The following is a 25,114-nucleotide window of genomic DNA, read 5'->3' as shown; positions in this document are numbered from 1 at the left end:
ATTCCGTTTACTTCAGTCATGCCATCTCGAGACTGTCTCAAACTCTCACCGATCCAGTGCCAGTGAATGCATTGCTACCATTACACGCCCGCGTGCGATTATCGCCCTCTATTGCAGGCTCTCCCTTTTTTCTGTCCCTCCCCCCTCTCGTCTCTGTCGTCGGCTTACAAGAAGATGGTTCCTAATTTACCTCTCAAGCGGTAGTCTCGCCGTTCTCCTTCTCCTCCACGGCCAGTGGTTCAGCCACGGCATCCCCAACCTGGGACGCCGCAAGCATCGGAAGCAGGCGTTGTCCGGCACGAACAAAGAATTCCCGCGCGGCATTCCGCATGTCGGTGGTCGCGTCCCTGCGAAGCAGGTCCGTGACAAGAGGATAGAGCAAAGGCAGGTGCTCGTCAAACTGGGGGGAAGCAAAGTCAGCAAACAGGCAAGGGACTGGTACAACTGTTACTCACTGCCGCCTGGTCAAAGCCACATGCTCCCTGGACAATCTCCGTGACGACAGGGCTCCATGCCGCAACATTGCGGGGCTGGGTTTGCTCGTCAATGGCGATGAAGTCGCGCGTAATCTCAGTGCCGAGGGGCACGAGTCGGTCGAGGACGCCGCCACGGAGCGCCTTGTGCGCCTCACGGGGGTCGCGGTACATTCGGAGAAGCACGTGGATGAGCGTAGCTGCCGAGCTCGACTCCTGCTTGAGCAAGTTGGGGAGCTGCTTCATGAAGCCGACCTTCCAGAGACGGGTACGCAGGTCCTTGTTGGCGTTGAACTTGCGAGCAAAGCTCCAGCTGTCGTCAAGCACACCCATGAACCGCAGCAGGTGCTCGGCAGGGATGGTGTTGTACACGTCGTTGTTCTCCAGGAGCTCGTCGGCCGTCTCGATGAGGAGCAACTGAAGGACACACTTGACGATGATCTGCTTGAAGATACGACGCTGCTCGGCGTACGTAATGGTCGGGCCGAGCGCGGGCGGGTCGTCGGGAACAGCCTCGAGCGGGGCGGGAGCCACAAACTTGTGGAAGGGCGCGTCCTCGTCCACATAGTCGGCAGGCGCCGAGACCTCGGAGTGGAGCACAGGGTCGAACAGATGGTACGCCGTGGTGGTGCGGAAGAGCTGCACAAAGGCCGACACGATAATCTCCCAGTTCTCAGCACTGAGCTTGGTGACATTGCTCTCGAGGAGCTGCTGGAAGCAGCTTGTACCGATACGTGCCAGAGTGTCGTTTTCCTGACAAATGCACGCAATGAGGATGTCCAAGAGGCCAGCGAGGTAGCGCTCGAGCACGTCAAAGTAGTACGTGTACAGGTCGACGAGGTCGCGGAGAGCCGAGATGAGGGTCGTCGAAAGCCAAACGCTCATCTCTTCGGCGCTCTTAAAGTCGTTGTTCTTCGCACGGAGGACGCCAAAGATGGGGAAGAGGGTCTGCTCGCAGACGACGTTCCAGAATTCGACACTGAAGCTGGAACCGTGCTTCTTGAGTGTCTCGAAGAGACAGTCAAGCGCGACACGGCGCACCTCGAGGTCCTCGCCTGTCATGATAATGTCGAAGAATGCGTTGAGAACAGGCAGCCAGTACTTGATCATGGGGTCGTCCGAGGGACCAAGCTTGGCGCCAGCCTCGCCAGGGGCCGGGATGAGACACTCTGGGTTCTCGAGCATCTTGGGTACCAGGCCGCGGACCATCTCGATCGACTGGAGCGAAATCTTTTGGAACTTGGACACCTTGCAGAAATCGGTCAGGCAGCCGGTGAGATCGGCAAACGAGCCGTAGCGCACGACGAGCGAAAAGTGCTCGCGGTACACGAGCGACACGAGCTCGAACGCATAGTTGCACACGCGCTCGGTGAGGACCTTGGAGGCGGCCGAAAAGACGCCAAACATGGTACGCCAACCGGAACGAAGGTTCTGCACGCGCGCCTGGATCATCTGCTGGAGACACTGGAGGACCATTTCGCGGGCGTCCGAGTTCATGTTGTGCACAATGGTGTACTCGAAGGGCCGCAGGAAATCCTTTTGGAAGCGGAAGTGAGACAGTTCCTCCTTTTGCAAAAAGTTCATCGCCAGCTGGCGAAGGGCGTCGAGGGCAAAGAACGAGACGTTGGGGTTGTTGTGGCAACAGACTTGGTTGAAGTGTTCACCGAGAATGTTCCACATGCCAGACCACTCGAGACGGATACGACCCATGTTGTAGTACGAGATTTCGACCAGCTTTTGCAGCGAGAACATGCGCGGGCGGTTGGAGGCGCCCGTCGACTGGATCTCCTCCCATGACACTTCACTGAGCGCCTGCACAAAGTCGACAATGGCGGACTGGGAAAATGTCAGTTGGGAAATCATACGGAACCGGGCCAACAACTTACACCAGAGAGATTCTGGGACAGCGAAAACACCTTGTCGGCTGCGACAGTGACCTGCGACGAGCGCGACTCCTCGGCCAGCTCGTCATCCAGGCGCTTCTTGTCACGCTTGCTGGCGACTGAGCGACGGCTGGAAGTAGACGAGCGGCGGTTGAGGTCGGGAACGTCCATGCCGTTGGAGATGAGCTGCATGCGCTCGAGCTGCGAGACGCAAGTGAGGACATCCTTCCAGCTGGCCTTGAGGTTGTTGCCGTCGGTAACCGCAATGTCGAGGAGACACTTGATGGCCTCCATGTTCTTGGGCTTCATCTCGGTCAAGTTGTTGAGGAAGGTAAACTTGGCCAAGGTGGTGACGAACGCGTTGCGCTCGAGCTCCATGTCGAACAGGCAGACAATGCGGATAGCGGCGCGGAGGCCGTCCAGGCACAGCTCGACAACGTCCATGTCGTCCGTCTCCTGCAGCTGGCCCGAGAGACCGGCAAGGAAGGGCATCCACGCGACCTCGAACATGAAGCGGACGTGCTCGATGCGCGAGGCGGCATAGTAGTGGTCGGGTCCGCCGCGGCGGCGCTCCGTACGAGCCATGCCCTTGAGAAGGGCCTCGGTCTTGCTGGCCATGTTCTCCGAGCGGGCGAGGAATGCCTCGCGCTGCAAGTCGCGGCCAACGGTCGCAAGACCAGCAGGAGGAGCGGCCTCCACCTCGTCCTTCATCTTGATCTCGTCGGTCTGGATCTCGTCGTAAATCTCGCCAAGGAAATCCTCGCCGAGGTCCTGACCGTCGTTGATGCCCTTGTTGTTGCGGACAAACTCGGCCTTGGTCATGCGCTTCTGCTTGAGGTTCTTGTTGTGCTGGTCGGTGTTGAGCATGATGACCGAAAAGGCCAAAATGTACGCAGTGTCGGCATTGGCAAACATGAGACCCGGGTTCTGGTGCATGTAGCGTTCGGCAAACTTGAGCATGAAGCGATCAATCTTCTGGGCCTCACCGGGCAGTCGGAACGTCTGAAGGAACATGCGGAGCGCGGCGGTGAAACGGACACCGGTAAAGTCGAGCATGTCGACAAAGGCGTGCATGATGGCAACGTTGTCCTCGTCGCCTTCGCCGAGGTACTCGCCGATCATGGCCTTGGACAGGCCCTCGTTGCCCAGGAGGAAACGAGCAACGTCCTGGGGAGCACGGCTGCGGACGAAGCCGTTCTGGACCAGATACTCGATACCGCGCTTGGGCTTGAAGTTAAACTTCTTGATGCCGTCCAAGAGCATCGTCTTGCGCTGCTTGGCGCTCTCAAGCTTGGTCACGTCGTCCTCGCCAGCGTCCGGGGTGGCCGAGCCAGACGCAAAGTTGGAGACGGTGCTGCGAGCACCTTCGCGAGATGGGGTGGGGGCGTTGACCTCGAGAGTCGACGCGCTGATAGAGTTTGGCCGCTCCAAGTCCATACTCGCGCGAGCAGCATTGGGATCCTCGGCATTACGCGCAGTTGAGCTCGAGCTCGACCAGGCGGCGAGCGACTTGAGGGCGGCAACAAGACACTCGAGCGACTGGCGACGGAGCTTGATCTCGGGCGGGAGACCGGCATAGTGCGGCGGCTCGTGGCCGAGAGCAATCGTGCTCAGCGAGGGCGGGATCGATGGGCCGTGCGATAAACCCGACTGCTTTTGCTTGGACGAGCCCTGATGGAGCTCCTCCTTGGATGGGGGAGCAAAGTGGGTCTGACCAATCTTGGACACAATGTTCATAAGCTTTTCGTAAATGTTCTCGGGGGCGGCGCGGTCGCAGTCGTAGTTGATGTAAATCTCGACCAGGGCCTGGGGTTCGTGACAAAGGCGGATGAAAACGCCAAGGATGAGCGATTTCTGGCGGATAGTCGAGTGGCGCATCTCGAGAATGGGGAGGAAAATCTCGTTGAGGAGCACCTCAATCTCCTTCTTGAGCGGCGCACGCATCGACTGGAGGACACACCAAAAGATCTCAGTGCTGAGCTCAAAGACCTGGTTGACAGGGCTGACGGCGTTACGCGACAGGCTCTGGCACAGGTACTGCTTCGTCGCCTGGAGGAACGGTGTGTTCTCCGCGCTGGTGTTGGAAGGGATCGTGACCAGGGGGTTGGTGAAGAGGTCGGCGTGCGACTTGAGAATGGTGAGGATGAGGTGGAGCGAGAGGAGCTTGGAGCGCATGGCGTGCGAGCGCAGGTCAAGCTCGCTTTCTGTAACGAGGGCCTTCATGCTCAGCTTGCACAGCGCACGGAAGACCAGGAACGCGTCCTTGACGAACAACTCCTCGGTAGGGATGGGACGTCCGTGGATGTCGAGGTCGCCGCCATTCTCGCCGTCACCGTGTCCGTTCTGCTCATCTGGAATGTCCAGGGCGTCGCCGTTCGGAACTGCAATGGAGACCGTGTCGGTCGGTAAGTGGGCGGCTGGAGCGGTCGGGATATGGTCGTTCGGGTTGGCCTCGTTGAAGCTCGCCAACGTCATCTTGGGCCCGTCGTTTGCCGGAGTAGGCGGCGCACTCGCGTCCTCAGGGAGGGGAGTGGCGGAACGACCGTTGATCAACACGCTACCACGCTTGGAGGCGCGAGCGTCCGGACGCACAACACGACCAAACACGTGGTGCACCATCTGAGTGAGACCGCCCTGCGCAACAATCTGGTTGTTGGTGTCGTTGGACAGGAGGAAGACGTTGTACACTGTGCGGACGGCCTTGAGCAGACTGCTCTGGTGAACGAGCATGCCAGGGTCGGTGCTAAGCACAATGGCCATGAGCGCCTTGACGACCTGGAGAGCGACTTGGGGTGGCGAGCTCTCCGAGTAGGACAACGTGATGGTGTGGGTGATCAGGTCGGGGAGCGGAGACATGCCCGGAGGAGGGCCGTTGGGCTCGGAGAAGAACGAGTGAGAGACGAGCTTGGCGAGAAGGTCGAGCGAGGTGACCAAGATCGGCACGCTAGTCGTCTGTGGGTTCGAGATGGCCAGGCGCAGCGGCTCAAAGATCTCACGGGGGTGCAGGTACGCCGCGTTGCTGCCGTCGCCACTCCCCTGACAGAGGTCGAGAGCACGCTGCGAGGCCGCGAGGAAGGATGCAGACTTGCGAGCCTCCTTGCTTGACACGAGAACCTGGAGAGGAGGGGTGATAAGGACAGCCGACAGTTGAGGGCCGGCACCGGGGTGTACAGTGGTGGAAAGCGAAATGCTGGTCGACGTCGAGGAGCGGCGCGAGTGGCCCGCTAGTGAGCGCTCGGTGTGAACAGCCGACAATGGGCGCGGCATGGGTGATCCCGAATGCGATGACGAGATGCTGGCCGAAGGAGCACGCTGGGGTCGCGCGGCCTGGGACGACGATGGGCGCACAGGGGTGGTTGTCATCTCGTTGACACTCGGAGAACGCGCCGGAGTCCCGTCCTGGCTGATAGAGACGTCTTCCAGCGTCGCCGCCGCGTCCTCCAAAGGGCTCTCTGGAGGCGGGGGAGCTTCCAGAGCGATACCAGCCGGCAGCGTCGGCTTGGACGGACTGGCGAAGGGTTTGGGCGGAGGTGGAGGTGGATCCTCTGAAGGTGACGAGGGAACCGCCGGTGAGTCCGAAGCCACAGGCTCCACTGGGAGCTCGGGGGTAACTGGGGTAGCTTCCTCGGGTTGTGGGTCATCGGGAAGGTGTTTTTCTTCTGTGCTTGGTGTTGCTGGCGCGTCGGTCACTGGCACTGGCGCCGCTTGCTCGGCCGTGTCAATGGGAGACTCGACGACGACCGAATCGCTGGCCACAACAGCCGAGACTGGTGCGGCTGTGTGGTCGGGTTCCTCAGAGGCCATGGCAACTATCCGCGGGACCTGGACAAGTGCTGCCTAGCAGGAAAGGTCGAGCACGCGGTGAAGGGGGGGGGGGGGGGGGGGGGGGGGTGGAGAGTGCTGTCGTGTGTGTGTGTGTGTCGCGTTGTTGCAAGTGAGAGGACAGTCGACGACGCGGTGGCCGCACCGCACACGGTGGTGGACGTGGACCACACCGGAAACCCCTGGCGATTTACTTCCGTCTCCGTCTTTGACGCGCGCCGCGGCGGCCGATTTCAGTTATCGTCAACGGCCCCCTGTTGCTGTCGTTCTCTTCTCCGCCAGGTCGTGGCAAGTAATGCATGTGGTGGTGCCCTCCAACTCTGGCACTCTGGGTGTCTCACACTAATCTATGTACATCTCATGGTCTCTCACTATCTACAACTTATGCAAAGCCCTCCATGGAACCCATCCAGCCGCGAGGAGCGTCGCGAACCAGCTTGTCCTTGACAATACGCGAGGAGAGCGAACTCAGCTCGCCAGACAGCTTGTCCAGAGCCGCATAGCGGGAGTTCAAGTCGGCGTGGCTGTGAGAGTTAGCGCGGCTGCTACAAGGAAACTCACAATCGCTCGAGGACAATGATACCGTTGATCTGGTCTACCTTGGCCTTGATGCGGCCGTCGAGGATGAGCGACACAACGAGGCTCTCCACCTCGTTGTTGGAGAGGCTCAGGGTCTGTCATGTCAGCTTGCCGACAGCGAAGAACAACGTACCTCTGCCAAAAAGTCGAGCTTCATGCGCGTGTATGGCTTGATAATGTCCACAATGTACTCTGTACGAAGTGAACGGAGGAGATCGTCAATGAAAAAGCGAATGAATGGGTCGGCAGTGATCGTGGCCTTGTTGACTGAGGAAGTCAGTACCATCGACGAGCGGCCGACACCTCTCACCCTTGAGAATCTTTTCAGCCTCCTTGACGTCACGCGCCTGGTAGGCAGAGACGAGCGAGGTCATGGCAACAATCTGCGGGTCGTTCTTGTATCTGTTGGTCAGCTTCGGTCTTTCACGCGTAAAGCTCACGGCTTGGTCTCCTGAGAGTCAAAGGGGTTGATCTCGCTGCCCATGAGCATGTAGGTCAGGACGAGGTACTTGAGGACCTGGATACGCTGAGGCGAGCCCGACTCGTCGTACATGCGGAACGACTCGAACAGATCTGTCGACGCCTTGTCCCATGATTCTGAGCGAGTCAGTCAACCGCATTGTGCTCTTGGACTCACTTTCCATCATCCACATCTTGCCACCACACTCGCGAATGACACCCATGATGCGCGGGTGAGGGATGGCGTTGCGCACCGTCATGGCCGCGTTGTAGATGTCCTGCGGGTTAGATATAGCGCTAGGATCCACAGCCCACCTTGAGTTTGCGGTTCTCCTTCAAGTCGCTGTACATTTGAATCTCAATGGCGTACAGCTCAAGCACTTGGCAAGTCAGCGAACGCCCCGTCAGTGTAAAACATACGGAGAGAGCCCCTGGTCTGGTCATCTGAGGACGACGAAGCGCTACCTGGTTCGCAGGTCGCATGCAGTCCCTTGAGAACAGGAGCAAGACGGGCGTACTCCTTGCGGTCAAGCCAGAGCTTGGCGAGCTTGAGGTTGGACTTGGTCGACAGACGCTGCCATTGTCAGCTTTGTCAACAATGCTCGTGACTCACCTCATTCTTGGCCTCGTCACAAGCGATGCGGGTGGCCTCGTAGAATGCCTCGAGAGTGTCGAGGGACACCTTGGGAGAGATCGCCGCGTGCTGGGGAGCTGTTAGCATCGATTGTCTCGGCAACTCTCACCTTGCCCTCGCCACCGACATAGTCGAGAATGTTGTTGATGGTCTTGTCCGCATAGTTCCTCGTGACGGCCGTCTGGGACGGTCAGCTGCTGCTCACTCAACGTTACCCACTTGGGTGTATCCAAGGAGCTCGCGGTAGATCTTGAGAGCCTCCTCTGGGCGGTTGAGGTTCAAATAGTTCATCTTCATCATTTGCTTGAGCGCCTTGAAGCCCCTAAGCGGTCAGCTGATCCACGACAGCAGTCCATACCATTCGCCCTTGTCGGACTGGTCGTCAACGATGGCACGGAAAGCCTTGAGAGCTCCTTCTGGGTCATCCTCCTTCAGAGCTGTAAAGGGTGTAAGCGTATGGGCAGCGAGGCGAGGGAAGGGAAGAGCGGTTGATCGGCGGGCACTCACATTTGGCCTTGTAGTACTGGTTCTCGACGTCGCCACCCTCATCGTCCATGCCCTCATCGTCGTCGTCATCGTAGTCAAAGTCGTACTCCTAAGCATAGTGTCAGACCGATTGTTGGCTGTAGCTCAAGAGCGCAGCTCACCTCGTCATCGGCCGCGTCCTGCACAGCGTGAGCATTGTGTCTTGCGCCTTGTATTTGTCGTTGCAGTACTCACGTCCATCATAAACTCGTCGTCGGACATGGTGGGCGATGTGGTTTTGCTCCCTGTAGTCTCTTGCTGGCCGATAGACGTAGCTTGAAGGGAGCTGTGAAGAGAGGACTCAAGTCGAGAGTGGTTGGTGTCTCAGTACGGCTTGTGAGCGAGCACACACGCCCAGGGGGTGAGTGGACCAAAGAAGCGTCATCGGGGGGTGTGGCGCGCGATCCGCCCACGTGGAATTGCTTCCGTCGATTCCAACGCCCGGATGGGCATTGAGTGACACCAGTGGCCAGTGGATCCAGTGACGGACGGCATTCTCGAATCGGGGCAGACACCAAGAGCACCACTTCCATTATCCATTATCCATCACGTCCACCTTCCATCCAGCAGCCTGGCCTCTTTCCTACCCACTAGCCCCTCGACACAATACCATTCACACCCCTTCACACCCTCCTCCAAAGGGGCTCCGTGGTAGCGGCTCACTGCTCTCCCACACCCCCATTAGACAACCGCCCCCACATCACTCTCTCTTTCCCCACCTCGCTCCCGATCTTGAGTGTGTCCAACAATGGCTGCCGCACTTCAACCGCCTTCCCTGCCGTATATTAGGGACGAGGCCTCGACATCCCAACAACTCTCGTACCCGGCATACCCGCATGACGAGTACGACCATGACGTCGACCATGACGGCGATATGGAGGACGACGAGGTTGATAGCGTTGCCGCGTTCCAGTTCTGGACTGCCAAGCGACACATGGGCCGCAAGGGCAAGAACAAGGCCGACGAAGAGACTGCTCTCCCGTGGCGACTGCGGTCACGACTCAAGACTGTCAACGCGGGCCTGTTTCTGTGCTTGAACATTGGGGTCGACCCACCCGATATTGTAAAGACCAATCCGTGCGCAAAGACCGAGTGTTGGGTAGACCCCTCAACCCTTCCCTCCAATAAAGCGATAGAGGCTATAGGAAGAAGTGAGCTTGGAGTCACTCGATGTGAGCTGACGTTCCAGACCTTCAGATCCAGTTCGAGACCCTCAACCCCAAGGTCCGCTACAAGACAGTATGTCCATTAACCTTGGTTGCGAGAAGCCAGTGCCTGACAATGTTGAACAGTCGTTAGACCCGTCCATTGAAGAAACCAAAAAGGTGTGCGTCAACTTGCGCAAGAATGCGCGTGACGAGCGCACCCTCTTCTACTACAACGGCCACGGTGTGCCAAAGCCCACCAATGGTGGAGAGATCTGGGTGTTCAACAAGAGTACGTCGGAACGTCACGGTGCTTAACTGACATCATTAGCCTACACGCAGTATATCCCTGTGAGCCTCGTCGACCTGCAAGAGTGGCTCGGAAGGTGAGTTCTTGAATCACACCCAGCGCTAACAGACGCAGCCCCTGCATCTATGTTTGGGAATGTTCAGGTGCCGGCAGCATTATCACCAACTTCAAGCAGAGCGCTCGGCGCCGTGACGAAGAGCTCCGCGCGGCTCAGACTGCCAATGGTGGCGGCAACGACTTCCCAGGCTCCCTCTTCTCCGAGTCAATCCACCTCGCACCCTGTGCAGCAAACCAGGTGCTGCCAATGTCACCCGATCTGCCAGCAGACCTCTTCACCTGCTGTCTTACGTCGCCGATCGAGACTGCGCTCCGTTTCTTTGTGCAACAGGATCCCCTGAAGCGCAACCTCAACCGCTCAAGCGATGACCCTCGCTCACGGTTGACCGTCGACATGGTGATGAAGCTCCCCGGTGACCTCAAGGACAGGAGAACGCCGCTCGGAGAGCTGCAATGGATCTTCACTGCCGTCACCGACACCATTGCCTGGCTCTCCTTCCCTCGCGACACTTTTATGAGGCTGTTCCGACAGGACCTTCTGGTCGCCGCGCTGTTCCGCAACTTTTTGCTGGCTCAGCGTATCATGACGACCTACCACTGCACGCCCATGTCCCACCCAGAGCTTCCCTCCACCCACAACCACCCCCTGTGGGATTCTTGGGACCTCGCTGTTGACGGGTGCTTGGCCCAGCTCCCCGAGCTTCTCGACCTCGAGGCTGCGCGCGAGGCTGGCGAGTCGAATGCCCCACCTCTCAGCACCTACCGCCCGTCCCTCTTCTTCGCTCAGCACCTCCAGGCCTTCGAGGTGTGGCTTCAGCACGGCGGCGGCGCCAAGAGCAGCAAGCTGTCTGGAACTGTCACGCGCAAGGAGCCTGAACAGCTGCCCATCGTCCTCCAGGTGTTACTCTCTCAGGCTCACCGACTGAGGGCGCTTATCCTGCTCTCGCAGTTTGTGGACCTGGGACCGTGGGCTGTCAACATGGCTCTCTCGATCGGTATTTTCCCCTACGTCCAAAAGCTGCTGCAATCACCAGCTGCCGAGCTCAAGCCCGTCCTCATCTTCATCTGGGCCCGTATTCTGGCCGTCGACAAGTCGTGCCAGATGGACTTGCTCAAGGAGAACGGTTACAACTACTTTGCGCAGATCCTCGCCCCTTACCCTGTCTCAGGCCAGCCGCTTGTCATCCCCAACGCCAACGAGCACCGCGCGATGTGTGCCTTTATTCTCGCCATGCTGTGTCGCAATTTCCGTGCTGGACAAACCGCATGCCTGTCGTACCAAGTGTTCGACCATTGCCTGACCCGCTTGCAAGAGGACGACTGGCTCCTGCGAACCTGGTGTCTCTTGTGTATTGCTCAAATGTGGGCCGACAACGACGAGGGCAAGGCCATGTGTATGTTGCACGGACGGCAAGAGCACATGATGGCCACTCTGCGCAACACCTCGGTCGAAGTTCGTGCTGCTGCGTTGTACGCCTTTGGCACCTTCCTCGGCGCCTCGAGCGCTCCCATTGACGCTGCTGAGCTCAAGGGTGGTGGCGGCATGGGCGCACAGCTCGGCATTTCGGAGCACCAGCAGCTCGAGGTGGAGGCTGGGCTCGCCTACGCGTGCATGATGACCGTCAAGGAAGACGCAAGCCCAATGGTTCGCAAGGAGCTCGTCGTTGTCATCTCCTGCATTGTGCGCGAGTGGCGCGGATGGTTTGTCGCGGCCGCCTGGTGCTACTACGAGCAAGAGGCCGCACTTGCCGGTTCCAACGCCGGTTCAGAGGACGAGGCCGACATTGTTGCTGAGGCCCTCGAGCACTGGGTATCGACCGAGGCGCTCTCGCCCGAGGCGCACCAGGTCAACCTCACGCTCTTGAGCTCGTTCAAGACGCTGTTTGAGACCCTCCTCGACCTCTCAGTCGACCCTCACCCCGAGGTGGCCGGTATGGCCGCCACTGTCGTCGACTACATCGTGGCTCTTCTCCTTGGTTCGGCGTTCAACCAGGTCCCTGGCACCGCTCTCAAGGGCCTCAACAGGCCCAAGGTCGGCCCCCGCTTCTCCCAGGCCTCCTCTCCCGAGGTTCCTCGGACGCCCACCACCGACCGCCACAGCCAATATGCCACCTCACAAAACTCTCCCGCCGGCACGCCATCTGGCAGCTTGAAGCGCAACTCGTCTGTCGCAGGTGCCCTCAGGAGTCTGGCCAGCATGACTGGTTGGCTGCCCGCCGAGGCCCCACAGCCCGCCGACACGCCCGTGGAGCCTGTGACTCGTACCGACATTGATGTGGCCCAGAGTGGCGCCCAGTTCTACAAGTCGCCCTACCCAGGCTCCAGCCACGAGCTCATCCTCCCGGAGGGTGCCCAGCGTGGTTCTGGCATGGGTGTCCTCGGCACGCGCATGCAGCACAGCATGGACAAGCCCCCCGTGCAGGCTGTTTCTGTCATCGAAGCGCTGGTGGAAGAGGACATGGAGCGCCTGCGTCACCGTCGTTTGAGGGGTACCCAGGCTGGCGGCGGTGCCGATGGTCAGCTGAACAACAACGGTCTTGCGCGACCAAACGACCTTGGCCTCGGCATGGTCGCCATGGAGGTCAAGGATGACGTCGTGCCCCTGCGCAGCGGTTTCTTCGACTGGGCGGTCGAGTACTTCCGCGAGCCCCAGATGAAGGCCCCCGACAACGAAGAGCCCGGAAGCGTGACGTACAACCAGCAAGCATGGCGTCATCTGCGAAACGAGACCCAGGTGGAGCGTTCTCGTTCCAACGAAGACTATGCCGCCCACCACCGATGGGACACGGACGCCGGTACACTGCACAACGACGCCTGGCCCCTCCAGCTGGCGTTCCACGCGCACGATCCCGTGCTGGCCGTCACGGACGACGAGGACAAGATTTGCATCTGGGACTGGAAGGCGAGGACAAAGGTCAACAAGTTTAGCAACCAAAACCTGGCCGGAAGCAGCATCTCGAGCATCCATTTCATCAACGAGACGGCATCGTCACTGATGTTGACTGCATCTAGTGGGTTTCTCCTTGCTTGTATCATTGTGCTAACCCAGCCCAGCCGAGGGCAGTATCCGTATCTGGCGCGACTATGACCAACCGGGAGAGACCGAGCTGGCATCCACATTCCGTGCCGTGTCGGACATCTTCCCCGTGGGCCACCACAGTGGCGTCCTCACTGCCTGGGAGCAGCAGAAGGGTCACTTGCTGGTAGGCGGCGACATGCGTGTCGTGCGACTGTGGGACGCCACTGTCGAGCGCCACCTGCGCGACATTGCCACCCAAGCAGGCTCCAACCTGACTGCCATTGCCTCTGACGAGCCCGACGGAAACGTGTTTGTGGCTGGATTCGGCGACGGCGTGGTGCGCCTGTTTGACAAGCGTCTCGACGACCCGTCCAACGTCGTGCTGCGTACGTGGCGCAAGCACCACACCTGGATCCAGTCGGTCCACCTCCAGCGCGGTGGCCAGCGTGAGCTGGTGACTGGCAGCATGAATGGCGACGTGAGGATCTGGGATGTGCGTGCTCCCGATGTGCCGCTGTACGAACACACGGTCCAGCCCCAAGGTCTCCAGGCGTTGGCCGTCCACTCTGGCGCACCAGTGTTTGCCACGTAGGTAATCGAACTTGTCTCCAGTGCTAACCTACCCAGGACCTCCGCACCCACACCCACGGCTACACGCCAGCGTCTCGTCGTGCAGGGCTTTTCGACCCCCGAGAAGCCCCGCCGCCTGTCCAACATTGACATTGCCCTCGCGCCCGCTTATGGCGGACCGTACGGCGGACCCTCGCGTGCGGGCTTCATGCCCAGCGCCGCGTCCCTCGTGTTCCACCCCGTAAGTGCCAGCCAGCTGCTCCTTCACGATATCAAAGCTGACAAGAGCCCCAGGTCGAAATGGTCCTGGCGGCCGGCGGCTACGACTCGTCCGGCAACGTCCGCTTGTTCAGGTGCAAGACCCCCACCGGGCCAATGTACGACGCCGACGCGGCCGGCACAGGCGCAGGCGCAGGCGCGAATGGGAGCAACGGCATCGTCAACAGCTATGCCCATTAGTGCCCCGCCACCAGAAGCCAGCTGGGACGGAGGCAGAGCCGGGCGGGCGACAACGCAACAGCAGCATCTTGATAATCCCCCTTTCCCAGCTCCAGCAATTCCAGCAACGCACAGCATCGCGCGGTTGTAAACAACACACACCTGCTATCCCACGGGTTTTGACATTGTCATGCAATTTTCATTGGTTCCAATAGATGCAGTATGGAGAGAGGGGGCACGGAGCAGGAGAGTGGGCAGAGGGAGAGAGAGAGGGGGGGGGGGGGGGGGGAGAGGGGGGGGGGGGGGGATGTGGTCGGCTGTGGCTGTCGCAACAACCTTCTACTCTGAGCGGCAGATGTCCGTGAGGGCCTGCGCAATCTCGGTGGGGAACTTGAACGCCGAGAGCGACGTTCCGAACCGCTCGGCAATACGGGTCACGCCGGCGTCCACAGTGTCAATGACGCGCGCGACCTGGGCGCGCACGTCGGCGTCTGCGTCGGGCGAGACCTTGGCCGCGTCCTTGAGGAGGTCGGTGCCGAGCTTGAGTGCCGCGGCGCGCAGGCGGACAAAGGCCTCCAGCGTCGACGGGAGCACGGCCTGGACGTAGCCGTACGTGTCCTCGTCGGCGGATGCGACGGCGAGGGTCGTAAGGACTGCGTGTGTGAGTTTCCAAGATCAGAGAAGAGCAGGCGTCAACTCACTGTCAATAAGGCCCGCGAGACGGTCAAACTCGGGCACCGCGGCAAAGACGTTGCGGCGCGCCCACTCGGCGCCCGCCCAGTGTGCGTAGCCGCCGGTGACGAGCTTGGTCGCGCTGACGAGAGGACCGAGAACGGGGGTCCCGGTGGCCCACTCCTCGGCGGCGTGGGCCGGTGCCTCGACGCTCTTGAAGAGGTTGGCCTCGGCGCGACGAGCTGATTCGGCCACGGCGAGGACGGGGGCAGGGGTAGGCTGGGGCGCGCCCTCGAGCACAGTGCCGACAATAGCCTGGATACCCGTACGCTTGGGCGCGGGACGGAAGATGTCGCCCGTCTTGAGGGCGATGGAGTGCGCGTCAGGCTCAGCGGCGACCGGGGCTGCGGCCTGCTTGGCCTTGGGAGCGTCGCCACGGTTGGCGAGGGTCGAGTAGCTTTCGCCCAGCTGGAGAAGGAGGGCACGCCACAGCTCGTGGGTGAGTGCGGGCTTGGAGGTGTCAGCGAAGATGGCAGCACGGCGGGCCTTCGAGTGGGCGAGACGGCGCATCTCGACAATGGTGTGGTCAATGTGGAAGGCATCCTTGGACTGGAGGGCCGTGAGGAGGTACTGGTCCGGTGACAGGGGCGACTTGCTCGTGAACGAGGCAAAGTTGAGCGGCTGGGTGAGATAGTCGTTCAGGACGGCGACGGCCGGCTTGAGCGCGAGAAGGCAGGTGAGCTGGAGCACAAAGAGGTACCATCCCAGCGACCAGGTGACGTTGGTGCGCGAGGTCTTTGCGAAATTGATCACGAAGGGGCGGATCACGACAAAGTTGGTCGCGGCCCAGCGCCAGGCCCATCCGCGGAAGGCAACGTACACAAGCGTGTATGCAGCCGTCCACGACATCGCGAGCGAGGCATCGTGACCAAACGTGCTGTCGGCGCGGTATCCGGTAAAGCACGCCTTGAGGGAACGGCTCACAGCGTCGGGGAAGCGGAGCTGTACGGTTAGCTTTACGCGCGACACCGCAGCTACTCACCCTGGTCTTTGGCCAGACGGGACCGAGGCTCGCGGAGAGCACGTCACGGAGACCGATGCTGCCAAAGAAGAGCGTGTTGCCGAGCACGAGGAACCAGAGACGCTCGTTTCCGTGCCACGGGTGGCGCGGGGTAGGGTTGAACCATCCGAGCGTCACGGACGATGAGCGCCCGTTCAGGACGAACGCAAAGGCGAGGGCAAACACGGCGCCGAACGCCCAGTGCGTGGCCAGGAGGACGAGTGTGCGCGGCGAGAAGGTGCCAAAGAGCACAGCAGTGGGGGAAGGTCCTGCTGGGAGGACGGGCGGCGCTGGTGGGTCAGTAGGCTCTACAACTCAAAACCCACAAATGATCCACGAGCGGCGAGCACGGAGAACGAGGTGGACGCTCGAGAGGTAGACAACGGGGCCCGCGACGAAGAAGGTGGCAAACGCCGAAAGCAAGGAGTAGTCCCAGCCTAGGTGTCAGTGACCATGTCAACGTTATGTAGACATACGGAGCAGGAGGCCCGGAACAAGGAAGAGGGAGATGGAGGTGACGACCGCAGCGCGGATGACGAGGCCGAGCCATCGGGTCGCTAGGAATTTCTGGGGGGCGGTGAGCAGGAGGAGGGAACGAGACACCGCAAGATACGTACCCTGTAGTGAGCGTCTATCCTAGTCACAGCCTGGAATAAGAGTCAGCTGGTGAGACCTGGACGAGCCAGCAGACATACCGGAACGGCGGTCTTGGGTTGCAGTAGTGTTGACATTGTGGGCGAGTGGGAAGCTCTTAGCCGGCCCCTGCGTGTGGTTATGCGAGTCGCAGTTGAGGCGCCCTAGTGCTTCTGTGGGCGATGCTGGCTCGCTGCTGCTTGATCGCAGGGGTTTTGTGGATGGACGATGGAGGGATGAGGTGAAAGGACCAAAGTTGTGATGCGAATGTTGGTGCACTTTGGGACCTGGATTTGTTGGTGCCCAGAGAATCCTGGTGGCGGTCAAAATGACCACCCCACGGTGGCACCGTCAGGCCATCAGCAACGCGGTGGCCTGTGGACGGCGGGCCTTCGTGCGAGTGCATATGTATGCCCCACTAGTGACTCCTCTCGACTTGCTGCATGCATGGATACACCGCTCAAAGGTGTCTATTGGGTCGTGAATGCGATGGTCTGCCTTGCCTCCGGTCCCAGACTCCGCCGCAGCCACCTTCTCCACATCACACCGCCGCTCCATCAAGATGCAACCTGCAACCTGCAACCTGCAACCTGCAATCTACACATCCCGGTCCAACTATATGCATGCTATTACCTCTATGCGCCTAAGCGAGAGTCTTGGGGATACCGTCGGGGCCAAGAAGCGACTCCTCGGGGCCAAGACGGCGGGGGCCGTCGCCGACACGGGTGTGGATGAGCGACTTGACGGCACCCTTCTCCCAGCCGCCAATGCGGATGACACCCTCGCTAAAGCCCTCGGGGAGGGCGGCGGCGGTGCCGACCTTGAAGGGGTCGGGGAAGGCCTCGGCCTGGGGGAAGAAGCGGTTGACGGCGGCGACAATGGTGGGCATGTTCGCCTCGGGGGCGTAGATGACGGCGTTGGGTCCGGCGTCAAAGGTGTAGGCGGCGAGGAGGTGGCCAGTCTTGGCGAGGTGGGCGCGGTTGAGCTCCTCGACGAGGCCGATGATGGCGCGCGACACATCGTTGAGGTAGAAGATGGGAGGGGCAGTGTCGAGGCAGACGGCGTGGAACTGGTTCGAGTCGGCCATGGTGAGGCGGGCGAACGCGTCAAAGTCGCGGGCCTTGATGGCGGCCGAGATGTCGTCCATGCGCTTGGGGACGACACGCAGACGCTCCTGGAGGAGAGGCGAAGTCTCGACGGTGTGCTGCATGCCGGCGGTCGACGAGGTGCCCTTCTTGGCGTCCGAGACGACACAGATCAGAGCCTGCATCTCGGGCCAGTGCTCGCGCGAGGCGACCTCCTCGGCAAGCGAGTCCGAGCCGTCGGCCTCCTTGCCCTCACGCCAAGCGACAAAGCCGCCAAAGAGCGAACGGCACGCAGAGCCGGAACCCTGGCGGGCGATGCGCGACAGCTCCGAGGGGGACTGGGGCAGCTCATAGAGGCCAGCGAGCGAAGCGACGAGGGCGGCAAGACCCGAAGCCGACGAAGCAAGGCCAGCGGCAGTGGGGAAGTTGTTGTACGAGGCGATACGGAGGTTGAGCGCAGCGAGCTTGGGGAGCTCGGCGTTCTTGTCCTCCTCAGCCTTGCGCCAGCCGCGGAGCTCCTTGATGCAGGTCCACAGACGGCCGCCCTCCTTGATGCTCTCCTCCTTGCCGTTCAGCCAGAGACGGTCGCCGTCCTCAAACGAAGCGTCTGCGCGCGAAGTGGTGGTCGAGCGGAGGTGGTCCTGGTCAAGAGTCACCGAGAGCGACGAGTTGGTCGGCAGGATGAGCTTGGTGTCGCGCTTGCCCCAGTACCTGAAAGTGTTAGCTGGGTAGGTAGGCACATGAGAGCTCACTTGATGCAGGCAATGTTGACCGGGGCGGTGGCGGTAGCTTCGTAGACCATTTTGGACGAGATATGGACAAATGTTGTTGAACAAAGGTGTTGGCCAACAGAACGCGCTTTGTCCCCACTTCCACCACGCGCCATGGCACGATCTGGATGGATATCTGGCAGGCACGCCGATGGGGGTGTGAGCCTGACACGGACGGCGACTTTTTAATTAGGAATTTGATCAGTGTAACAAACTTCAAATGGCTCCCCCGTCTGTTTATCTAGTGTCAGGCTCATTCCCGATCTCCTCCACTTGCGACAATAACTTGCAACTGCCGCAGCCTCTCTCCTTCCTTCTGGACAATCAACCACGATGGGACGCTCACGTACGTGTCCACCCCCCATGCCATCCCCCGAGGCCATCACACTGACTCTCTACCCACAGACGCAAAGAACAACACCACCCAGTCCACCCTCACCTACTATGAGCGCTCGCTCCTGCGCAAGGAAGGCGCCGCCAGGCGGATAGGCAACGACAGCATGAAGCCCCTCGACCACTGCAACCTGTGTCTCACGCAGATCACCGAGGACAATGCCGTCGCGTGCCCCTCTGCCCACGTCTTCTGCCGCGAATGCGCCATTGCCGACCTGCTCTCGCAGCGCGCCGGGATCGAGGCGCAAAAAGCCGAGCTGGCAGCTTGGGAGCGGGACGACGAGCGCAAGCGCGCCGAGGCGCGCGAGGCCGCGCGCGCGCGCGTCGTGGAGGATTTCGAAAAGGGAATGGGACTCGCGGCTGCCCGGCGGCGCGCGCTGGGGGCCGCAGGTGCCGCAGGTGCTGTCAAGAACGGCGAGTCGTCGGCGCCAGAATTGACAGCGACGACGCCGGGCCCGTCGGCCGGCAAGCTCGAGGACGACATTGACCGGATCGCGCGCGAGGCCGAGGACGCGGCGGCGGCGCGGATCCTGGCCGAGGACAGCGAGGCGCGCAAGGCCAAGATTGCCGCGTTCTGGCTGCCCGCCAACGCGCCCGAGGCGCCGCTCGGCCCCCTGGCCAGCGTCAAGCTCCAGACACTGTGCCATGTCGGCGGCCTCGCGCACCCGACATCGCGCAAGGGCCTGCTCCCCGTCATCTTCTCGTACCCCGACGCCAAGCGCAGCAAGCCCAGCTGCCCGAGCTGCACCAAGGAGCTGAGTAACGCCACGGGCGCGGTGCTGTTGAGTTCGAGAAAGGTGACGGACACGGACACGGGCGACGCCGCCGCCGCAGCTACCGAGCCGTCGGCGAAGAAGAGCAAGAAGAACAAGAAGAGCAAAAAGGATGACGGCGAGGCCGTGTGTGGACACGTCGTGTGCAAGACGTGTGCCGACACCATGGTCAAGCCCGCCAAGCGCTGCTGCGTCTGCGAGGAGCCGGTGGAGGAGAGCGGCATGCTGGCCCTCGGCAGGGAGGGTGAGTTATGGGATCTACCTGGTTGTTCTCAACTGACATTCCAGGTACCGGTTTTGCGGCAGCAGGCGGCGCAAGCGTCAAGAAGAATACGGTCGTGTTCCGGGTTTAGTGTGGCGGGTAGTAGAGACATGTAGACAAGAAGAGAAGCAAAATGCATTTTGTAACCACTAGCGAACACGCTATTCGGCCGCCTCGACCTCGACGGCGGCACGCTTGGCCCACGCCAGCGCCTCCCAGCTGGCCGCGTCCCATGGCGTGAGCAGCACAGCACGCTGGAGCGCGCTCGTGTCCTCGCTGCCCTCGAGGGTGGCCGCTACGCCGCGCACGCGCTCCGCCTCGGCCGCGTCAGCGACCAGGGGCTCACGGACGGCGGCGAGCAGCGCCGCGGCCTCGGCACTCTTGCCTGCGGCAACGTACGCCTTGGCGAGGCGGTTGCGCGGTCCGGCAGCGTACGGGTTGGCCGTGGCAGCTGCCTCGAAGACGGCGAGCGCACCGTCGGCGTCGCCCTTGATGAGGGCGTGCGCGAAGAGCACGAGGTCGGCGGCGCCGTGCGGGTCCTGGAACAGCTTGCGGGGTGGCGGCACAGTCTCGAGCTCGGCGACAGCGGCGTCGACGAGGTCGGTGTCGTCGGACCCGAGGCCCACGGCACCCAGCGCGGCAACGACCTTGACGCTCGGTTCTTCGTGCTCGAGGCTGTAGATTGTCAGCTAAGGGTCAAAGGATTTCTTAGGTGACCCACCATTCCATGAGATGCGTCTTGGCAGCGTCACGCGCGTCCTCGCCACCCACGCCCCAGAGCGTGCGGGAAAGGAGCACGACCAGCTCGTCAGTGAGCGCGTCGTCGTTCTTGCTCGCGTCCAGGGCACTCTGGAACGCCTCGAGGCTCGCGTCCAGGTCCTGGAGCCAGAAATGGGCCAGCGCCGATCCCAGGCGAGCCTGGACGACGAGGGCAGCGACGCGCGGCTCCGCGCTGCCGGCAGCAAGCTCGGCGCAGTTGGTATACGACTCGAGAGCCTCCGTGTACTTGCCAGCGGCGAGGCGGACACGGCCGAGGTTTGCGAGCGCGACAGTGTAGTTTGCCTCGGTGTCGGCCGACTCTGACGCCTCAAACTCCTGCTCGAGGAGCTCGACGGCCGTCTCGAGCGCCGCGACCGCGTTATCGGCCAGGCCCAGGCGCTCGCACACGAGCGCGTACACGTGCTGCGCGGCGGCATCGCGTGGACGCGAGTGGGTGTACCGCTTGAGCGCAAAGGCCGGCTGGTGCAGGGCGGTCGTGTCGCGAGCCATGGGGTTGAGGGAGCGCGCGTGAGCGCCGAGCGCGAGCGCAAGGTCGGCCTCGAGGAGCGAGCCCGCCGACAGCGTCACGGCATGGGCGAACAGGCTGTCGGCCTGCTCCTGCTGTCCGTCACGAGCGGCAAGCACGCCCTGGCCAAACCATGCGCGCGCATAGTCTGGGTCCATGGTCTGCGACTTGAGGAAGCACTCGTTGGCGAGGTCGCGGTCGTTGAGCTGGAGGTACAGGTAGCCCAGGTTCGTCCAGACGATGGGGTCTTTGGCGTAGCACTCGAGCGAGACGACAAACGCGTGCTGCGCGAGCTGGGGGCCGGCAGCGGAGCAGATCACGCCGAGGGCGTTCCACAGACGTTCGTCGCTGGCATCGCGCTCGAGCGCCAGGCGGATGGCAGACACGGCCGCCTTGGTCGCGGCAGCGCGCTCTGTCTCGTCGGCAGTCTTGACGGCGAGCGAGTGCAGGGCGCATCCGAGGTCGTACAGCGCGCGGTCGGCCACACGGATCTCGTTCTTGAGCAGGTGGGCGCGGTACGCAAGCGCAAAGATGGCAGCCTTGGTCGTGTGGTACGTACCCGGGGCAGCCTGGAGGAGGTTGGAAGCGTGGCCCAGACCTGCGACGGCCGAACGGCGGTCGTCGTCGTCGGCAACCAGGTGCTCGAGGACGGGGTGGAGGACCGCGGCCGTGCTCTCGATTTCCGACGCGTCAGCCTCGCGCTCCGCGAGCTCGAGTGCAGCGTCGCCAATGAGCTTCCACGCCCAGGCGCGGTGGGCACGGCCAGACTGGAGCACACGGGCAGCATACTCGATGGCTTCGTGGAAACCACGGCGCGAGCGCTCGTGGAATCCACCCGCAGCTGCTTGGCGGCCTAGAGCGAGGGTGGCCTCTGCGAGTGCGGCCGTCACGCCGACCTCGGCACCGTGCGTGGCCGCCTCGACGGCCTTGTAGGCCTCGATAGCAGTCTCGTACGCGCCCAGCTGGATGTGTACCTCGCCAAGGTGGTAGTGCGCCATCCACATGTCGGGCTCGAGCTCGAGGGCGTGCTGGAGAGCCTTGATGCCGGCAATGTGGCGGCCGCACTTGACGTACGCGTCACCGAGCATGCGCCACATGCTGGCATCCTCGGGCTCCGCGCGGAGCGCAATCTGGTAAGCGTTGATCGCCTTTTGGTAGTTTTTGTAGTGCTGCTGGGTCAGACCCGTCCAGAATGACAAAGAAATACCCACCATCTCAGTCGAGCCAAGGGCCTTCCAGGCCCAGCCGTTCTTTGGCGCAAAGCGGCCGGCAGCGTTCATGACTTCACCGCCAGCGACGCCCTCGACGCCGCCCTCGCCCTCCATGACACGCGTGGCGATGGCGCGGACAAGCGCCCACTCGTCGTCGTCGGCAAAGCCAAACGCCAGGCGGCGGGCCGCGTCAGTCTCGGTCGCGTCGAGCTCAAACGCCTTTTGGAAGCACTTGAGGGCGCGTTCCGTGTCGGGCGGGGAGACGGCCTCGGCGTAGCACACGCCGAGGGCGGTGTAAGCGGGCGCAAACGACGCGTCGGCGCGAAGCGAGGCCATGAACCACTCTTGGGCGTTGGTGCGGCTCTCGTCGTCGCCAATCATCCACTCGGTGCGGCCGAGGCGCCACCACGCGCGTGCGCGCTGCGGCGCCTCGTCGTCCTTGCCCTCTTGCTCCTTGCGCGAGTCACGGATCTCGACGACAGCCTCAAGAACATCGCGGCCCTCGGCGAGCTGGCCCTCGTTGACGAGACACCAGCCGAGCTCTTCGCGCGCCGCGACCATTTCCTTTTCCTCGCCGCCCTGGTCGAGGAGGGTCTGGAAGTGCTCGCGCGCGCCAGCCCAGTTATTGGCCGTCTGGAGAATGACACCCATGTTGAACCGCGCCTCATAGTCGGCAGGGAGGTCTTTGAGGACGCCCGTGAGAAGACGCGAGGCACGCTGGTGGTGCTTGGGAGGGTAGTAAGGGACCAGAGCCACGCCGAGTGCTTCGTCGAGCGAGGTGTGGACGACTGGAAGCTTGATACCGCGCTCAGACTCGATTTCGCGAGTAAGCTTGCGGCCCTTTTCAGAGTACGAGATGGCGTTGGCCCAGTCTTCCTCCTGGATGGCAACACGGGCCATGACGCGGTGGGCAAACACAGACTTGTTCAGGCGCTCGAGGAGTTTCTGATTGTCAGCTGCAGGCCAAGCCGCTAGCTCACCGTCATGGAGGCAACGAGCTCGTCGTGCTCCTCCTCGTCAATGTCCTCGGAGAGCTCGCCCTCCTGCTTGGCAGCAGCGCGGCGCTGCCTGCGGCGTTCGCGGGCATTGACATGCTGGTTATTGCCCTTGCCCCTGCGAGGACGCTTGTACTTGACCTTGTCTTCCGAACCGGCAGTCTCATTCGGCGAGTCGGCATCCTCCTCATCGGGCTCTGGCAGGGGAAGCTTGAACAGACGGCAGTAGTCGTCAATAAAGTCGGTGAGGTGCGCCGTGGGGAAGGTGTGTGCAAACTTGTGCAAGAGCTCGAGGTCATAGTTGATAGTGGGTTCGTTGCGGCCTTCAATGACCCACGTCCAGGCCTCCTCGGCGGCACCACCAACACCGAGAAGGACAAAGCCGTCGGCCAGACCGTTGGCACGCGCCAGAGCGTCAGCCTTGGTGATGTGTGGCACTTCGACCGCTTTGAACAGCGTCGGAACGGCAGTACCGGCCGCCTTGTCTGGTGCAGGCTCGCTCGGCTTGGACGGGAGCTTGGGGTTCTTGGCAGCGACCTTGGCCGAGAGGGTGTCGGTCTTGGTCTTGGCCGCAGGCTGCTTTGTGGCAGGGGCCTGCTTTGTGGCAGACTGCTTGCCCTTGGTCTCGGGCTTGGCGGCACTGCGGGAGTGGTGTTAGCTGTATGTTTTGGACAAAACAAAACCTCAGCTCACGAGAGAACGCCGACCAGCTTGCGCCAGTATTTGAATTCCTGGACTTCGACGTCGCGCCGCACGGCCTCGTCGACCGAGGGATGGGACGCCACATCGCGGAGGAGATCGACCATGCTGGCTCCGAGGGGACCAGAGAGCACCTCGCCGTCGACCTTGCGGCGGACGTCGCGCTCGGTGCCTGCGCCGATACGCATGCGCCCGGCCTTGACTTTGGTCTCTGTCACGGTGTGGATTTCGGCCTGGGTGCGGAGCAAGACGTAGAGGACAATCGCGAGCGAGCCTGCCAAGTGATGGACGTGCGGCAGGGGTCTCGGGATGGCGGGTGGCTTCTGGTTGGGTGGTACAGGGTACGTCGGCGCAGGCAGCGGCACGTAGCCGCCTACAGGCATCGGCGTGGCCTGAATCATGGGCACGAGCGGCGACGACGGCACGAGCAGGCGCAGCGTATCATACAGCTAGTGTCCTTGTCAGTAACATGTGCCTGTGTGTGTGCTATCGGGCGCGGCATCAAGTGGCACCTACCTTGTCCTCTGGGCCATGTTGCAGGCGATGCTCGACGAGCTCCTGAAGCGCAGCCGACAGCTTGTCTCCGTCACCTCTAAGCAGCGGTCAGTGCTCTGGATTTTTATTTTTATGTGCTGTTATCCCTAAGATAAGTAGGACCCACTCGTCATAGGTGACCTGGACCGCCAGTTCCAGGATCTGACCCAGCTTGTCCCACTGCTTGTGCTTGATATAGAGCTTCTTCAGACCTGGCGTAGCCAAGGGGTGGCCCGGCGCGAGACCAAGGGCGTGGAGGTAAGACTGCGCGAAGAGGTCAGCAAACGCGTGCGCGCGCGGTAAGACGACGCGACGGACCTTCTCCGCCTCATCTGTCCGCTCCAGGTGGGTGAGTGCGAGGGCGCGGTATGCAAGACTTGGCGCGTGTCAGCTGTGGGGGACATACATACGTGTTGGGCAGCCGGGCCGAGGCCCCGAGAGGGAGAAACGACGAGTGGTTGACCTACACTGTTGGAGCGTCTGGGTCCTTGTCGCCGATAGAACGCAACAGTTGGTTGCTGTCATACAGTGCAGTCTCCGAGTCGTTGGCCGAGAGCTTTGCACGGATATCTTTGAGGGCCTTCTTGGTCGACATGGCTGTCGAGAGTTCGTGGGGTGTGGGGGTGGGGGGGTGTGGGTGGGGTATACCGAGACGCGAGGAAGACGGAAGACGGAAGACGGGGGCGATGCAACCAGGAGCGACGCAGATGCTCCGATCCGGACAGCCCTGTTTTTTGCAAGCGATGCACGAGCTATTCGTGTCTACTGCCTGTAGAGTGGGGACGAGGAGCTCCCGTGCTAGTATACGGAGTGGTTGTTGCCGGTGAT

The 25,114-nt window shown here is 61.7% G+C and overlaps 7 protein-coding genes across 7 annotated transcripts; 2 read left to right on the top strand and 5 right to left on the bottom strand.

Moving 5' to 3' along the window:
* Positions 1 to 193: 193 nt before the first annotated feature.
* SEC7 (guanine nucleotide exchange protein for ADP-robosylation factor) lies at positions 194 to 6,160 on the bottom strand (the record flags this gene model as incomplete). The annotated part of the gene is made up of 3 exons (XM_028616989.1): positions 194 to 400; positions 456 to 2,309; positions 2,360 to 6,160. 3 exons carry the CDS (start codon positions 6,158 to 6,160, stop codon positions 194 to 196), a joined length of 5,862 nt encoding a protein of 1,953 aa, XP_028474296.1.
* Positions 6,161 to 6,560: 400 nt separating this feature from the next.
* On the bottom strand, positions 6,561 to 8,597 carry EHS24_001186 (uncharacterized protein; the record flags this gene model as incomplete). The annotated part of the gene is made up of 15 exons (XM_028616988.1): positions 6,561 to 6,702; positions 6,740 to 6,852; positions 6,891 to 7,024; positions 7,068 to 7,159; positions 7,198 to 7,354; positions 7,395 to 7,494; positions 7,532 to 7,596; positions 7,637 to 7,790; positions 7,830 to 7,919; positions 7,960 to 8,031; positions 8,070 to 8,172; positions 8,209 to 8,287; positions 8,358 to 8,445; positions 8,498 to 8,515; positions 8,571 to 8,597. The coding sequence occupies 15 exons, from the start codon at positions 8,595 to 8,597 to the stop codon at positions 6,561 to 6,563; spliced, it is 1,434 nt and encodes a 477-aa protein (XP_028474295.1).
* Positions 8,598 to 9,123: 526 nt separating this feature from the next.
* EHS24_001185 (uncharacterized protein) lies at positions 9,124 to 13,935 on the top strand (the record flags this gene model as incomplete). The annotated part of the gene is made up of 8 exons (XM_028616987.1): positions 9,124 to 9,526; positions 9,565 to 9,614; positions 9,668 to 9,812; positions 9,852 to 9,906; positions 9,945 to 12,898; positions 12,942 to 13,494; positions 13,534 to 13,717; positions 13,771 to 13,935. 8 exons carry the CDS (start codon positions 9,124 to 9,126, stop codon positions 13,933 to 13,935), a joined length of 4,509 nt encoding a protein of 1,502 aa, XP_028474294.1.
* A 318-nt stretch (positions 13,936 to 14,253) lies between these two features.
* Positions 14,254 to 16,377, bottom strand: EHS24_001184 (uncharacterized protein; the record flags this gene model as incomplete). The annotated part of the gene is made up of 7 exons (XM_028616986.1): positions 14,254 to 14,567; positions 14,616 to 15,588; positions 15,629 to 15,936; positions 15,973 to 16,083; positions 16,123 to 16,213; positions 16,264 to 16,293; positions 16,342 to 16,377. 7 exons carry the CDS (start codon positions 16,375 to 16,377, stop codon positions 14,254 to 14,256), a joined length of 1,863 nt encoding a protein of 620 aa, XP_028474293.1.
* Positions 16,378 to 16,922: 545 nt separating this feature from the next.
* Positions 16,923 to 18,166, bottom strand: MVD1 (diphosphomevalonate decarboxylase; the record flags this gene model as incomplete). The annotated part of the gene is made up of 2 exons (XM_028616985.1): positions 16,923 to 18,075; positions 18,117 to 18,166. The coding sequence occupies 2 exons, from the start codon at positions 18,164 to 18,166 to the stop codon at positions 16,923 to 16,925; spliced, it is 1,203 nt and encodes a 400-aa protein (XP_028474292.1).
* A 301-nt stretch (positions 18,167 to 18,467) lies between these two features.
* Positions 18,468 to 19,653, top strand: EHS24_001182 (uncharacterized protein; the record flags this gene model as incomplete). Its single annotated transcript, XM_028616984.1, has 3 exons — positions 18,468 to 18,480; positions 18,540 to 19,544; positions 19,589 to 19,653. The coding sequence occupies 3 exons, from the start codon at positions 18,468 to 18,470 to the stop codon at positions 19,651 to 19,653; spliced, it is 1,083 nt and encodes a 360-aa protein (XP_028474291.1).
* Positions 19,654 to 19,723: 70 nt separating this feature from the next.
* Positions 19,724 to 24,881, bottom strand: SKI3 (Superkiller protein 3; the record flags this gene model as incomplete). The annotated part of the gene is made up of 9 exons (XM_028616983.1): positions 19,724 to 20,237; positions 20,284 to 22,016; positions 22,059 to 23,003; positions 23,039 to 23,693; positions 23,747 to 24,201; positions 24,269 to 24,344; positions 24,414 to 24,550; positions 24,605 to 24,662; positions 24,754 to 24,881. 9 exons carry the CDS (start codon positions 24,879 to 24,881, stop codon positions 19,724 to 19,726), a joined length of 4,701 nt encoding a protein of 1,566 aa, XP_028474290.1.
* Between the last annotated feature and the right edge of the window lie 233 nt (positions 24,882 to 25,114).

The sequence above is a fragment of the Apiotrichum porosum genome (genome assembly GCF_003942205.1).
Source record: "Apiotrichum porosum strain DSM 27194 chromosome Unknown scaffold_10, whole genome shotgun sequence".
Lineage (NCBI taxonomy): Eukaryota > Fungi > Basidiomycota > Tremellomycetes > Trichosporonales > Trichosporonaceae > Apiotrichum > Apiotrichum porosum.
The sequence above is the reverse complement of the archived record's forward strand: the minus strand, read 5'-3'. Positions and strand labels throughout refer to the sequence as shown.